At 38.4% G+C, this 17,246-nt stretch overlaps 1 protein-coding gene across 1 annotated transcript in view; it reads left to right on the top strand.

Moving 5' to 3' along the window:
• Nucleotides 1-17,246, top strand: part of gpr158b (G protein-coupled receptor 158b) — an 80,216-nt gene that overhangs the window by 15,750 nt on the left and 47,220 nt on the right. Inside the window, exon 3 of the mRNA XM_028021211.1 lies at nt 14,034-14,136. Within this exon, the coding sequence (XP_027877012.1) occupies nt 14,034-14,136 (103 nt within the window). The remainder of the gene's footprint in view (nt 1-14,033; nt 14,137-17,246) is intronic.

The following is a 17,246-nucleotide window of genomic DNA, read 5'->3' as shown; positions in this document are numbered from 1 at the left end:
AAGCAAGAGAAAGGTCCAGGCTTTCATTTCTTCCCTTCTCTTTACATTTTTGATTCCATCTCTCCCTTTGTGCTTCACTGCTTCCATTTCTTTCCTCAACTTGTTCGCTGCTTTGTGTGATCATTCTCTGAGTTCTGCTGTTTAGCCAGACTATTACCCATACTTTAATGTGCTGCTTTGGGACCTTACCAGCGTTTTCCTATAGCAATCTGAGCCTGAACAGTCCAGTTGTTTCCTTATTTTTTGCTAAAACAGTCTGTCAGCAGACCACAGGCGCACATAAGACAGATCATTTCAGAGCGTTGTTATCTACAGTTTTTTTGTTGTTTTTTTTGGGAAATGAGCTGTGGAAAGTCAATGTGAGGCTCGTTGCCTTCTCTCCAGCAGTACAAACATACCCCGAGGCTCAGGGGAAGAGAAACATCATAATGAGATTTTAGTAATGTGAAGGAGCCTCATGTGATCTCCTGAATTCGCTGCTCTTCCTCTCAGAGCTGACATTGCCCAGTGCGGCGGCTGCAGTACATTTAACTTGAAATTCTGTTTTTAGCAACATGAGCTCTGCTTGGTAAAGATGTTGCTTTTCTAAACCAGCAGAGGACTGGGAGGCTTTCACAATGTGTAGCTTTTTAAGTCTTCCCAGTGTAAAGTATTAAATTTGGCTCCTTTTCAGTTCGTATGAACGCTTAAAGGTAGCTTTTGCTATTCAGCGGTCATTTATTTTATCATTTGCACTGACTCTTAGGCATCGGCTCCAAAACATTTCCATGCCATGGCCTCCCAAACACCATTAGCCTCTGGCTGGGGACCCTCTTAGAAAACCCACAGACAATGCTATGAAATATTTAAAGACACATTGACTTTTTCCTCACCTTTATTCACAAAACCTATCTTATAATTTTAACTTATATTTCATAATTATGATTGTAAAGCAGATTAGATTTTATGATTAAACAAAGGTTGTTAAAAATTCATGACTAAAATAAATATTAGATTAAATTCTTTTATTTGTGATTTTTGTTTTCTCATCTTCCCTCCAACTTTCCGAGGCCCCACTAAAATGTCCTAATGGACCCCGAACCTTTATTCCCCGCACCACCACCATCGTTTCAGCGCGTCTGTACGCAGCTTTCCGCATCGTACGCATCGTTCGCATCGTTCGCCGTCTTCCTGGACTGTTCACGTTGTGCCCAGGTACAGAGGGAACGGGAAGGAAGGTAGGCTGTGTCCTACCAAATACAAAACCTCATGCATTATGGATGCAGTCAGTCATAGGGGGAAGATTCTTACATAAGGATCCGCTGCTTATATAATTAGACGAAGATGCGAGGATGATGATTGGCGTGGGTGATTTTTGACTTGATGCATCTTAGTAGGTTTATGTAATTTATTTATTTTTTCTGTATATGTGAGTGTCTTAGAGTAGTACTGAGTAGTCTCTCAGTCTTCATGTGTGTCTTTTTTTGGAGCCGGTCGTGTGAAATGTGCCGATGGAGATAGCGGGACTTCAAAGCCAGAGCTCAGTTAATGAGCGTAAAATCCTACCACAGCCTAAGAGGGTTACCTTAACCCTCTGTCTCTTCCCTTTGCCCTCTGTTTATGTTTAGGTGTTTTTCTTCTTCTCCTTTCATTGGCCTTCTCTAAACTCTCTCTGCTTCCATTTTTTTTTACCTTCAAAGCCTTGCTTCTTATCTGAGAATCAAATTTCTTGAAGCAAATAAACTCCTCTGAGGGATAAATAAAGACCAGAAGGAGATTATCACCCCATCTGCTAACATAGCATCATCTCACTTCTGCCAGCTTTGCACATGAAATAGTCACATGAACCTCAAGCGATTGTTATGTAATCGGTCTTCGTCATTCTTTTTTACTTTCCTATTCTGAACCTGTGAGCTCAGCGTATTGTTGATAACAGAAAGAGAAAGAACGATAATTTAGATTCTGCTCAGATTACTTTAACAAGGGTGCTGGGACTTGAAAACAACTTTAGGCAATTTTTGCCAAAATTCAGCAATATTGGACTGGGAAACAAGTAGATGTTGCCTTACTTTGAATGTTTGGTTCCGTTTTAAAACAAGAATGGATGACGATCTAAGAAAAAGCCAATTTAGAATATGAATATAGTGATGAAAATAACTATTTAGTCCCCATCTGGTAAAGTAAAGTAAAGTAAAGTAAAGTTTACTTTGCTTCATTGTTTCTTTCTTAAGAGGCTAATGAAAGAAAAAAATCCTTGCAGTTTTAGGTAGCATAATAAGTCCTTTGAAACTGACAGGTTCAGATTATTTTTTAAATGCTCCAAATAAATGGCAATCATGCCTGTGATGAGTGTATATAAACTTTTGAGCTGAGCGGTAGCAGTTTAGATGTTGCACAAATAAATGCGGAAATTCTATCCACCTTTCTCGCTCTGCCAAGAGAGAGAGAGAGTTTTTGTGATGCCGAGGATGTTTGTCAGGGTAATAAAGCCTTCTTCCCACTTCCCGCCAACCAAAGAGCCACCAAAGGCAGGAAAGACTTCAAGTTAAACGACACGGTCTAAAACTGGTGCAAAATGGGCCGAAACAGGCCATCATGTCTTGCAAACTGAATCTGCTAGCTACTTTATGAGAATGCAGAAGCTTCTGTGATGAAGAACATCAATATATCCCTCAAAGAATAGAAACTGCCAAACGGGATGAAAACCATTTTCTCTCTCTTTTTGAATAATTGACTTCATCATTTATACATCAATGTAAAAATGCATTAATAACTACAGTTTTATTCTTGTTCTGTGTTGAAATCGTGCCTTATTTGTGAATGAAGTAGCCAAATGATCAAATACATATATCTTTATAGAGAGCTAGATTTTGGATCAGTGTAAAACGAAGGTCATATTATCATTGAAATAATGTATTCAAAACAATTACACTATCAAATGAATCCTGTTTGTTAAGGATGTAGCAATACTTAGCAATACTTTTAAATGATACCAGAGTTAAGTCATGTCAAACTGTCACCATGCGCCCTGCATTCCCTGACAGAGAATCCATCCTACAATATGCTGCAGAGTAATGGTTAAACTCTCTAGACGGCCGGCTCATTGAATTAAATAGGAAAATAATTAAGTTTCAGCTGTTTGCTGCAGTTTGGTGCAGCTTTGAATGTAAATGCTACTGATGGCTGAGATGATAAGATTGAAAAATGGTTCTCAAAAACACACTTTTGTCGCTCAGTGGAGCAAAAATTGGCTAAATCTTTCAGTATTTATCTAAACATTCCTGTTGTGGAGCGCTGGCCTGAGTGCAATTCAGAAGAAGACAGGAAGGGGAATAAAGGGAGAGAAAGCTGCGTCGATGCCTGGTGGTAGTCTGGACTTAAATGGGATTGTGATGCAGTGACCTTAAACAGAACGCCTGTGCTCCAAAGTCTTCTAAAGAAGCTGAATTTAAGCGACTCTGGCAAGACGTGTGGGACATAATTCCTCCACATCATTGTAAAAAAGTTATTGCCAGTTGTCATCAACTCATGGTGTCGCTCATTACCACCCAGAGTGCCAAGAAGTTACTTGGAAGTCATTTTTCTGATTGATTTTTGGTTGATATTCTCACTTTATTTCTCTATTAGAAAGAAGCCATTATAAAAGACTCTTATTTGTTTGAAAGTTTATAATTTATATTAGTTTTTGTTATTTATTGATTATTTGATATAATTGCACTGAGGGGAGAACTGTGGCCCAGTTTGGTTGTGCTTGTGAAATGTACAATGACAATAAAGACTTTACTTTACATTTTTTGTTAATGTTAAATTATTTCTTTGCTGTTTTTAAATGTCCATATAAAACTCAGAACAATATTCCGAATCTAGCATTTCCCCCCTTTTCTTTAATTAGGCTGAAGTAGAAGGAAAAATGTGTGAGTAAGAGAGTCACAGTCACCAAGGAGGTTTCATGCTCCATAAACATACACTATTCACTTTCTAATCTAACGCCTGCAGCTTAATGGCTGCCAATGAACGGCTGTCAACTCTATAGCAACCGTCAGATCTTTACTAAGAGAGACCCTCCAGCTCAGTGCGATGTGAAGAGCTGCAGGGATCGCCCAGCCAGATATCTGCAGCCCATCTGATAAGTTTTAAAGTCCTACATTCGTTTAACCAGGGCAGGGCAATATATCAACTTAATTGATTAATCAAATTTTCTGTTTTTGAAGATTTAATTTTTGGGAAATGTGTTTTTTTTTAAATCATCAATCCACTCCTTGGGTTTCAGTAATTCAGAGTGATGTCAGCACACCCATTACCTAACATCTTGTTTTACAATCATGCTTTATAGCTCGTATTTAGTTGGACTTTGAATTCAGGTCAACTCCTAGAAGGGATGATTGAAATATAAACAAAAATATTTTCTCTCATTTGTAATTTAAAAAGAAAGGAGAGAAAAAAAAACATCTATTAAGAGTTTAAATTAGAATGAAAAAATGTCAGAGACTTTATTTTTAGGCTACATCACCCAACACTCAGCTTAACATTTCTTTGTTTTAAAGATTTTATTGGCTCCAGTGGCCTTTATTTGACAGGAAAGTGGAAAATGGGAGAGGGGGGGAAGACATGCGGCAAAGGTCGCTCGCGCCAGGCGAGGAATCAAACTTGCAACAGCCGCGTCAAGGACTAAGGCCTCCATACATGGGTTGTGTTTTACGCCTGCGCCACCACAGCATCCTCAGTTTAACATTTCACTCCTGTCATGTTTTTCTGGCAGCTCATTTCGTGGAACATCTTTTTAAATAAGTTCAAAATTACAACCCAAAATGTGTAAAAACTAACAACGTGACTATGTTAGGAAACCCAGCGTTTCCAGTCATTATCTTGAATCTGCACAAATTGGAATTACAAAAATAAATTTGCTTAATTGAAAAAAAAATGTTTTTGCACAAGAATGAGGTAGTTTTTGAGCTGTATGAAAATGTGCGTTTCTCGCAAAACTACAACGGAAACATTTTTTCCGCATCCCATGAGTCACATGGCCAACAACCGTCCGTTACTGCAGTCAGAAAACACGAAGAAAACAACAGGAAGTGGAAGGATGGCGGTATATTTTTTAATGACTTATCACGTGAACAAACTTATTAAAGTGATTTATAATATTGGAAACACCGCAATTGCGAAATTATGTTTTTTTAACATTAGCGGAATATTATCAACGTTTTGTGCACGTTTGTAATGAAAGCTCAGCTAGGGATATTCCAGACAGACCAAGGTCTTCTGTCCTCCAGTGTTTCAGTGCTCAGTAGACTCTCTCTGAAACAGCAGCAGGCAGCTTCATGTACACTGGAGACGGAGTGATTGTAATGCTTTTAGGGTTTATTGCTTCAAGTGTATTTATAGATCTCCAAAGGGTGCCGCTCTCATTCTCTGCCTCTTTTTCTCTCTTGCTAGCTGCCACCTATTGTGTCATGTTCACAACTTCATGGTGAGGAAAAATGTCAAAAACAGGCACGTCAGACTGCAAAGCAAAAATTAAGGTGTTCTCTAATAAATGTAATGTATATGTAAATGTATATGTTTATTTTTTCAATTGCAGATTGCTTCTGGCAAAAGAAACCAGATATCGTACAATATTTATTACACTTCCCATATGAGAAACTCACTGGTGTTTTTTCAGGGCCCTATAAAAATGTATGGCCGTTTCTTGAGCAAGATTTAAAGTGCTATATTTCTTGAGCGGTAAGATGGATGATCAAATCTGCTGTGAAGGTCTAACGCAGAAAGAGTTTAATTTTACCTTTGCGGCCATTAAACTCTACAGAGTTTAATCAGACAGGTTGCTCTAGCTAAAGCTATACTTTAACTGGAGCTAAAGTATAGCTTCGGTTTGGTATCTGACTTTGATTTATCTGCTTTGATCATTTCTTCAAGTATTTCCAACATCTGATGTTGCACTTTTAGTTCGTCTCTGGAATACAGAATCTGTATTTTTTCCTGTGTGACGGCTGTACGCTGCTGTGGCGTCCATAACTCTCCTTCTGATATGTTGGCTGTTTTCTTCTGATTAAAAAGTTTTGACATAATTTATAACATAAGAAAAATATTACTGTAAAATTATTAATTATTATTATTGTTGGTACCTGTGGTGGTTATAGAGTCTTACAGCTGGAAGGGTCTCGTAACGCTTCTTTGTGCACTTAGGATGCAGCAGACTGTCACTGAAGAAGCTCTACTTTATGATAGGCTTCTCTAACCACGTCCTCTCAGCTGAATTAAAGACAATTTGAAGGAAATAATACAATGTTCTTTTGAGGTTATTCTTTTGGAATTTAGCAAATATAAATAATTTTGGCAAACCAACTGACCTAAAATAGGAAAACTTAAACTTAAAACAGTGAGAAAATAAAGGTTACATTTTCTTTTTTTTTACAATGTATGTAGACATCTGGTTGAAATGTAGTAATTAAGTGAAGATCATAAGATCATGACCTTCCTAAAATGATGACCAAAATATTTTTTTTCCAAAAGTGATTTTGAGGAAAAACAATACAAAGCAAAACAACACTACTTTTAGTGCCAAAAGATGATTCAGGCAAAAAAACACTTTTGGTAAAACTGACTTTGGCCACTACTTTAGAAAGGTGTGACAATATGTTTGGAATCCATAAAATTACATTGTTTTCAGCTTGTATTGCTAATAGAACTGCTATTTACCATCACAAAGAACACTATTTTAGGGTTTCCCCCAGAAGACCTGCTACATCCGATGGTAGTGAGCTCTAGGGCAGTCCACCAGTGCCTACAAGCTACAAAAATTTGGAGGCGTATGAGCAGGCTTCATAATTTGGAAATAACAGTCTGTGAGGCCAACGGGCAGGTGCAGAAACAGCGCAATTGGTTTGCACTCCCCCAATGCATCAACTATAAATCTAGCTTAATCTGTTTTTCCTGATGGTGTGGGGGGAAAAAACCCTATCTAAAGTATACAAATGACACTCAGCCTGGTGGCCCGCCAGGCTTATAATACACTGGGAGAAATCCTGCTATTTCTTTGGTTTGGTATCATTCCCAGCTTCACGTTGCCACTTCAGACGTAAATAAGTGGCCACTAGCACTTGGTTCTGGGTTCATTTCTGAAGTTGTGTCCATTGCTGGTTTGAAAGTTTGTGATTCTCTTGTGATCTTTTAAATTATGTATTTTGTTTTTTTTAAGCGCCATGCAAAGACATAGGCAAATTCCCACCGGCATTTATAGACAATAGAGATTATTATTATAATGATTATTAGCTTCAGTTTATCCTGAGAGATATTCAAACTTTCTCCACTCCAATTCCTTGTGAGTAGTTGTTGTTCATAGCAACCACCTACCTTTCCACTGCTACCGCCACAATAAAATTGGCTGCGGTGAGTTTGATTGGAGTAGATGACAGGTGGTGACATTAGGCTGTCACGGCCAAGGTCAACCTGTGAACAGCCCAGGTAATTTTATTCAGCAGAGATGCAGGGGGATGATTCATCAGGTTGTGTTTCTACAATTGAAAATATATTGCCTACGCTTTAGCAATAATTTGTGTGGTCCTTTCATAGCTGTTGAGAATAAATAATTCTGTGTTTTCCTTCTATCTCTGTGAGCTAGTTGCTAAGCTAAAGCTATGCTAAAGCTAAAAGAAATGACATGTTAGAAAACACCCTCAAAGATAAGATTACAGAATACTAGAAGTAAGGGAACGCCCTCTTTGGGGCGTAACTCACGTAGAGGCTAACAAAGGAGATCACAACCCCTTCTGGGGGACCATTTTGACTTGCTTCCTCCTAAAGGTGGCATGTGAAATGGAGCAGCTGTATTTTGGTATTAATAAATGGAATTCATGAATTCATACATCAAGACAGGGCGCCGTATAGGGGGGAAAAGTTAGGACAATTCCTAGGTGCCCCTCCACAATTTATTTATTTATTTTTTTTTATAGAAATTAAAACGAAATTGGGGCCCTGTCAATTACAAAATTAATCATATTGTGTTTTCTACAATTGTTTTTAGAGGTAAAAATTTAATGTTCTCACTCCCAGACCAAAAAACACATATTTGCCCTGAACCCCCCTGGATCTGCATGAAATGCTTCGTTCCTGCTTGGCGCACTTGACCGTCACGGTGTTCAGCAGCATCCAGTAGAAGACAAGAACTACTATGGCTGTTTCTATGCTGCCTAGAAAAATTATAAAGTCGGGATTTAAAAATGAATAAATAAAAAAATAGAAAGAGAAAAAGGAAGAGTGTCAATTTATAACCCAGTTTTTCTCCAAGAGAGGTGGGCAGACTGTGTGAGATTATCAACCATTTAGCATAGTTAGCTTAGCTACAGACTATTGTTTGCCTCCTTTTCACAAGCATTAAATGAATTAAGGAAAAAAATTACCCAGATATTCATATATTTAATTTGTCCCTTGTACCTTTTACCGCTTAACAACAGATGAGTTAGTCAGCAGCAGCTCTAGTCCACATCGCTCCTGACCTGGGGGGGCCCAATAAAATTTTTTGTCAAGGGGACCAAGATTCTTGGCGGCACCCCTGAATCAAGAACTCAGCATAGAGAACGGTTCATTCTCCACATAGTGCAGAGACTTTGTAATATTCAAACGGTTAGGGCAAAAGGGTCAAAAGGGTTGACTTCTCACTTGGAGACTGAGAGATCTTCAGTGACTGACTGTTTTCTCTTATAAATAATGGAAGCGAACAGGAGAAGCACTTGTTCAGATCTAAGTAAACAGGTCATCATGAAAAGCTCAACTTTCATTTCTGAGACATGGAGTTTATTTTATGGGGGGGAAAAAAATCAACCTGACTGCTTTTATATTGTACAAATATATCAAGCATTTTAGCTTCCTCTGAATGCCCTGAACTCTGTCAAACTAGGGGATTGCAGTAAATGTAACCCTAACCATTCTTTGAAAGGAAAATGCTCCTCTCGCCTTGAACCTGTCGTAATCCATCACCCTGAGACCTGTCAAACGACTGTTTTATTGCCCTTTCATACTTGCTAAGAAAAAAAAAAAAAACAGGCTGGCCTTGTGTTGCTTAATTGCTGCCCTTTACAAGTGCCTCTTTGTGGGTTGCTACATGGCTAATTGGGTTTTCTGCTGGAAAAGTGACACTGGTGAAACCACACTTGAACCGACAGTGGAGAGCCAAAGGTTGAGTTAATCCGAGTCAAAGCCCACGTCTTAAAGCGTCACGTTGGTGTTTTCTGTATTTTATTTGTATTTGTGTTTGGAAACCAGTTTCAGATATCTTTGTTTGTAGCAGGTAGTTTGAGTCCAAAAAAAAGAAAGAAGGATATAAAGTGATAGTGTTTCCTTGGAAGCAGGGGGCGCAATAAAGTCTTAAAATAAACCTCATATATCATTTTTTGCCCACCCCAGAATCCCTGGGCATGTCTTATTAATGAGTCCGCTCTTTCTTTGAAGTAAGCAGAAGATGATGTTCATAATACATTCTGTTGCGCTTCTCTGAGTCTCCCTCAGATAAATTCTCAATTAGAAAATGTGTTTAGTTTTGAAGTGATTTTAGAATAGCACTGAAGACAATCTTTTAGTTTCAATATCACTTATCAGATGGAGTCCTGTGCTAGTTTTGCTCCAACAACGCTCGCTTTGAAGTCGAAGGAAATTTAAAATTTCACTTTTAATATACAGTTTAAATTCAGCTGAATTGCTGAAACTTTGTTGTAAGCTAAAGATGCCATGTGTTTTGCACACAGGCACCCCAGGTTTCTTCTTGTAACTATCCCTCACTCCTTTCATTCAGCTCTTTCTCTCAGTTACCTCAAACATCTCAGTGAGATTAAAATCTGCACTTTGACTCAGACTTTGTCTTTCTTAATTCTCATCCATCTCAATTCTTGTCCAGTTGTTGATGAATTTACTGGTACGTTTTTGGGTCACTGTCATGTTGCAGGATCCTGTTCTGCTTCAGATTAGATTTTTATTTGAGGTGATTTTACATTTTTCCTATAACGCACCCATATTCAGTAGAATCTTGCTGCAGCAAAGCATCTCCATACCATGCCACTTCCACCCCCGTGCTTCATACCCAGTCTAACATTCTTTTCCCGTACTGCTTTATGTGGTTTCTGTCACACACGTCCTCTCCATGTTCCCTCGCAGCAAGAAGGTCCTGGGTTCAATTCCCGGCCCAGGGTCTTTCTGCACGGAGTTTACATGTTCTCCCTGTGCATGCGTGGGTTCTCTCCGGGTTCTCTGGCTTCCTCCCACAGTCCAAAAACATGACTGTCAGGTTAATTGGTCTCTCTAAATGCTCCCTAGGTGTGAGTGTGTGTGTGCATGGTTGTGTGTCCTGTCTGTCTCTGTGTTGCCCTGCGACAGACTGGCGACCTGTCCAGGGTGACCCCGCCTCTCGCCCAGAAAGTAGCTGGAGAGCGGTACCAGCACCTCTCGACCCCAATAGGGACAAGGGTGTTAGAAAAAGGATGGATGGATGCATCATAACTCTCATGTCTGCCTTCCCTATCTCATGTGACAATCAAGCACTGATTTGCAGTATCTGTTTATCCTGCCAACTGTTTACTCTCCAGACCAGGCATTTACACCCTCTGCAGCACCTCCTTCTCGCTTGCTGCTTCCCAGTTTGGAGATATGAGGCTGTTTGTCAGCTTTGGGAAATGATCTGTGCAGACATTCTGCAGGGAGCTTCAGCATGCAGAGTTCTTCGTGGACACAAATCTACCAGTATGTATTTTTCTAAGTGGATGATGAAGGGAGAAGAAGTCTCTAGAATAACTCACATATTTGTGCCCTCAAGCTGAATTAATTAGTGATAGATGTTTACTTCTATTCTGTTCTGGGACTCAGTGATGTTCTACAACAGCTTCTCTTGTGGAGACCACCACTTATAGCAGCAGTATGTGACTTATTTTTTTAAAATTATGTTTTATATATACACTGCTCAAAAAAATAAAGGGAACACTTAAACAGGTGTTTAACACTTAAAGTGTTCCCTTTATTTTTTTGAGCAGTATATATACATTTATATATATTTGAAAGTATAGTATGAGACAGATAACCTGTGAAAAGATCAAGCTTCTCTGCCTTCTCCCTATGGTCCTGCTGTCATCTTAACAAATACACCGCTCTGTCAGAAAACAACCAATCAGAGCAAGGAGGAGGGACTTAATGCTGCCAATCAGGCTACTGCTGGTTTTCCATAACAGGAGTCTGTCACCAATGCTAAAGCTAGCTAGGCCATTAGCACATTGAGCAGCACATGCACAAGGATGATAGACTCGCCGTCAGGCTCTGATTGGATTGTTTTAATTGCTCATCTTTCCACAGATTACCCATCTCATATTATAGTGTCACAACAGGTTGACAGTTTTAACAAATATGTAAAAAACATATTTTTGTAAAAGTTACATTCTGTCGTTATCAACGAAGTGTGGAATGAAATGCACCATTTAAGAACATTCATTGAAAATGTTTAATGAATTATTTAGTCACAATGCTTTGTCATGCGGGTCCACAGTTTGTTTCTGTACTGTGTGCGAATGTGTTCATGTTTACGATCCAGATGGTCAGCAAGCTTATGTAGCTCCCCCGGTTGTCGACTCAAGCCGGAATTTTTACTGCCGCACTAAAAATCCGCAAACAACCCCTAATTCCTAATTTAGATATTAATTAGTTTCCCGGTTCCTTGGCAAAGCCCAGTGATTTCCCCTGATGTCGGGCATGTTTGCAAGCGCCCCGCTTGCAAACATGTCTGCAGCTTTTGCTCTGCAGAGGAGCGTGTAGAAAGATGCAGAAAAATCAATAACATGCCTGAAACAAGCTCATTACTGAGACTAAACACTGCAGTGGGAAAAAAGATCACAATCATCAGTGTGGACGGAGCTTTGGTTATTCAGTGTTATGTGAGATATGTGGCGCCCTTTGCTGTCAAGTATGAATTTTTCACTTCATTGAGAAGAGAGGAACCTTGCCGTCTGCATTGTATGGGTAGATTTCCACAGTTTTTGTTCCTTTTTTTGTAACAAAACAATGAATTATGGCATTAAACACATTTTTATACAAGACAAAGCTAAATGGAGAAAATCCAAAAATCCGTTTTCAAACAGTTATTTGATTTGGTAAAGGGAAAAAGTTATCCAAACCAACATTCTCTTTGAGAAAAAAAAAAACAGTTGTCTTCATTATTCAATCATAAATCAACTGTAATTAGGCATATTTTTGGTCCAATTTCACCTCTGACCTTTGGAAGAGGAATAGGGCCACTGTAAAAAAAATAGAATTGACTTTAATCTCATAAGATTAAATTTAGAATTGTGAGAAAAAAGTCATTTTTTTTCAGTGACTCTAATCTTCTTCCATACTGATATGTAGAATCAAGAAATCATTTAACAACAAAAAATAAATCTTTCTAAAATCATGAAGCCAGCTAAGATATCTTAAAAAGTAACATTTCATGTCCCAATCTAAGAATAGAGCAGAAGCAATATCATTGACTCATATCTTTATTATCTATTGTTATTGTCATGTGTTAGTCAGAAAAGTGTGACAAAGCCATTCGTAATCCATCCAGACTCACCGAATCACAACGAGATAATTTTCAAACCTTTCTAACACTGAAAGTTGCTGACTTCCTTCTTCCCTCCATTATATGTAGTATCCAGACCCATGAACGACGTCGTTAGTGAGCGATGACAAAAATAATACACACTCTCATATTTTACTGGACTGCCTTCAGATTTTGTTATGGCGTGCATCCACCCTGTAGCCATTACGTTAACCTTATGTCCCGTCCAGATTTGCCTTCGTTTTCCATCAACATGTTGTAGAGGTGATGGGAGAGTTATACCACTACGGACCAACTCTCTCCAGTAATTTTCATGGGGTTAAAGATTGGGCTGTGGTGGATAATCCATGTGTGAAAGTCACGTCCAATGCTCCTTGAACCACTCCTGTACAATTTAAGCTCGATGACTCCTCGCATTAACATCTGCAGATAAGCCTGTAGATGTCAGGGAAGAAAATGTTCACTGATGGAGCTGAATTTTATTCAGGAAGTCAGCTGATGCGTTGGCGTCATAATGTTGCAGAAGCCAGACCTGACCAACCCCTGATTATGACCATGATTAATTTGTCATTTTAAATGACAACCAATAGAAAACCACACAAACAACAAACAATACATGATATGTTGTAAGGCTGCAAATAGTTTAACAAGCAATTAATGTATTGATTATTTTGATGGTTATCATATAAAAATGTTTGCCTAAAATGCAATAACAGAATTCCCTTGGTCATTTTGAACCAAATGAAGCTAAATCTGCTACTTAAGGAGTTTTGGCTGAAACATATTTACAAATGCATCTTAAATGCAAAATATACATGTATTCTTTACAGTTTTGGCTGCTTTGACGTGTTTTGTTATTTTTTTCAGCAAATGATCTTTTTTGACTCTGCATACTGCAGATAAACGATCAATCAATTACTAAGTTAGTTGACGACTAGTTTTAATAATCAATTAATCACAATTCATGACGATTAATCCGATTAATCGTTTTAACCCTTGTTTTGTTTAGTGCTGCTACTTATTGTTTTTATGAAGACTGGTTGCTATATACATTTTCTCTATATAAAACTATAAGGTGTATGTGGATAACTATGTTCCTTCTTTGAGGAAAAGCACATTAAAGAAGACGCCGTTCTTTAAATCAGAAACACTTAGAAGCTGAGTGGATTCTTTCTTCTCTCTCTGCCTGCATATGGAGGACTGGCTCAGTCAGTGAGGTAAATCGTTGTTTCTTGCTTCTAAACTTGCTCAAGGCCGAGACGAGAGCACCCCGTCATCCGAACCGCTGCACCCCATGCAGCAGACAAATATTCTGCTGGAGGCTGCTATACAGAGGCAGCACTGCTGCATTAAGAGCATGGATTTCTAACCTTCTTATCAAAACATCACCCAAAACTTACCCTCATCCCTGCTCCCTCCTGTGACACGCTTTCTCATGACAGCATTTTGATCCGCTGTGTTTCTCTCTCTGTCTTTGTTCTTCCAGTGCACTCCCGTTGGCGGCCACGGATTTGTGCTGGACAAGTACAAGTGCCTGTGCAGGAAAGGATTTTACCATCCGAGCCGAGTGGCGCTCAATGGCTTTAAAAGTAGGTTACAAATCTCGTTGTATTATAAAAATAAAGAATAATAATAATAATTTTAAAAAACTGCATTGTGCAATTTGCTGCCAGAACAAAAGACTGATTGTAACTCAGAAAAGAAACAATCCCCCTGTATAGCTGACAGGTACAGTATACCCTTTATCTGATGTTCTTTTCAAAGCTTAAAGTGTGTTCTCAGCTTCTACAGCTGGGAAACTTCAAAGTGAAAAAGGATTGTGACTTTGCTTACTGTGGTATTGCACCATGAGTTGGTCTGGACTCTCAAAGGGGAATAAGTGACATTTAACTCATACCTCGTCCAACATATTCCCTGTTACAACCACAACCTTCATGTCCTTAATTTTGTCAGTGCAATGATTGCTGACTCTATTTTGTGACACTGAAATTTATATATATTTATATATAAAATGTTTAGTTTGATTTTTATTTATTTAAAAAACCTAATATCCTTTTACTCCCGCTTGACAGTCATGAGTTATTTGTGATTTACAGCATACGATTCCATAGAAAATCTTAAAACTTTGTGGTTTTTATGTGACTAACTGTGGAAAAAATTAATCTCAGGGGGTTAAATTATTGCAAATGTTTAAATAGAAATATACTTGTGAATTTTCCCACTAGTAGCATAAATTGTCACATTGGCAAGACGAGTTTGTGACCCACCTTAGTACAGACGGGCATTCGTCCTGTTGCAGTCAGGTGTATAAAACAAGCACAAGTAAAACCAGATATTTACACACACTCTGTTACAGTGTTTTGTTTTCTCTCAATATCCAACATTAAAGTAAACTTTTCCTGTTTGAGGTTAAATTACCTCTATTTGCTAATTGTTATGACGCTCAGAAATGTTCTGGGTCAACATTCTACCTATCACTTCTGCTTCAGAAAGTAGTCAAATTTAATAATTTTCCTTTTCATTATTATTATTTTTAAATCCTCAGAACACCAAGATAAAATAGTATGCTTATGATAGGTTAATTAGCAACATTTGAATTAAACTGAGGCTACCTCTAGTTTGATTTTAAGGCAACGCCTCAAAAGCAGCTTTTCCACTATAAATGTGCACAAAACTTTGTTAATATTCTTCTGATGTAAAAAGCAAAGTACACACAGTTTTGCAGTTGATAAAAAATGGAATTAAAATTACACGTAAATAAGTTTGTTCGCGCCATAAGTAATTAAGAAACACGCGGCATCATAATCTTCCCAGCACTTCCTGTCGTCTTCTTCGTCTTTTCCGGACAACATTCGGCTGTTGATCATGTGACTCTGTGATGCAAGAAAATTGTTTCCATTGCAATTTTGAAAAATAAACCAATTTTTATACGGCAAAAACCCCAACATTCTAAAAACAATTGTCCCGTTTATGTGTTCAAACAATTATATGGAAAGTCCAAACAGCCAGGAAATTAAAATAATTTGGGGTGGTCACTACAAAGTCCTCATTTTAATCCAATTGTCTCTCCTTTTTTTAGCAATAGATTTTGTAAGTTGTAGCCGATGTAGAGCAGGAGAGGTTTAGTTTGATTTAATGTGGCAGGGAACAAAAGGTTATGTCTTTTTATATGCTGTATGTTAATTTCTGATTTCAGCTGCGCACACACACACTGCGCTGTGAAAACGAAACCGATTTGTCCCCAATCATGCATTGCATTCAAACATCTTCATTCTAAGAAGCTGACTGAGAGCGGGGTCGTGTGGTCAGGCAGAAAGGTTGGCCTTGATGAGGAAAAAATTATCAGGCAGTTCTGACTGGTTCACACTCCCGACTCCAACATGCGGCGCCTGTGGGAGGTTAATATGCTAAGCTGAAGTTTATTATAATGCCTTTTGATGAGGCGAGTAGTCAAGAGACTGCGTGTGGGAAGACAGTCATTTTCCAAACCCCCATGCAGATCGTCTCTTGTTCACAGCTGATAGCAACTTTGATTTTCCTGCCTGAAACCTGAGTTTTATTCTTTGCAAAAAAAAAAAGTAGATCAAAGTGGGAACGGGTTTTATGTTGTTCCCTGGCAACAAACTGAAAGAAACAGGGGGTGCCTATGGTTAACCTTCACTCTGTCTTTCTTTGCAATGTCTTGAAAGTTAGAGTTCATTTAAAGGGATAGTATTATTTAAGATTGACTTATTTTAACATTATATCATGTTGTAATGTTATTCCCTCATCAAAACATACCTGGAGTCTTGCCTTAATTCTTTCATGCATTTTTAGAAAACCTTTAATCTCCATGGCAACCATTCAGCTGTGCAAAACATCTGTGTGGACCTAGCTCCACCTACAAGGATGAAGCTCCTCCTCAGAGCTTCAGTTTCTATATAAATGTGCACAAAACTTTGTTAATATTACTCTGATGTAAAAAAAAAACAAAGCACACACACTTTGTTTGTGTGCTTTGTTTTCTCAAGTCATCTCAACTTCCGCCTCCAGGAAGTATAGATGAAGTTGAGGCGGAATTTCAGAAAGAGCAGGAGCTTCTTAAAGAGACAGAGGCTAAATTCAATTTCAAGTTGATAAATTACAAAGTCAAATTTCTTTTGAGTCATATTTGATACATATAGCATTTTTATAACACCTGAAGGTAACATAGTTACTTGGTTGTGCTATTAAATGACACTATGTGGCTGAAAAACACACAATGCAGCCCTTTTAAAACATTGCTGATGAAAGGTGAGCTCAGCAGATCTTTAGATTCAGAACAAAAAGGATGTTTTTGACATAATTTAGCTTCTTCACTGACTTCTGTCTTAAATTTACCAGAACATCTTATCATGGAGATGTAACTCAGTCAGTTTTATCATGTTTTTTAGCAGTTAGAGGCTCAGTTGAGGATAGAGCTGCTTCACTCGCTTTTAGTTTGTTCATGGTGCTTTGCTCTCAAGTCTCGTTTGCTCTGTGTGTTTTCTGTTTCTGTCTTTTAATGACTTTCTCTTGTATTTTCTGGTCTCCTTGAGTCCCTTGTGAGTTCTTTTCCTTCCTTATTGTGCTTTTCGTTCAGACATTGCCACGACGCTGGCTTTAAATTATTTCCTGTCATCGCATTGGTCCCCGTGTCTGTGCTTTATTCATCATCCTGCCATTTGTCAGCTTGGCTGTT

Source organism: Xiphophorus couchianus, chromosome 6 (assembly GCF_001444195.1).
Source record: "Xiphophorus couchianus chromosome 6, X_couchianus-1.0, whole genome shotgun sequence".
Classification (NCBI taxonomy): domain Eukaryota; kingdom Metazoa; phylum Chordata; class Actinopteri; order Cyprinodontiformes; family Poeciliidae; genus Xiphophorus; species Xiphophorus couchianus.
Note: the sequence above shows the minus strand (reverse complement) of the source record. Positions and strands in the feature narration are given on the sequence as shown.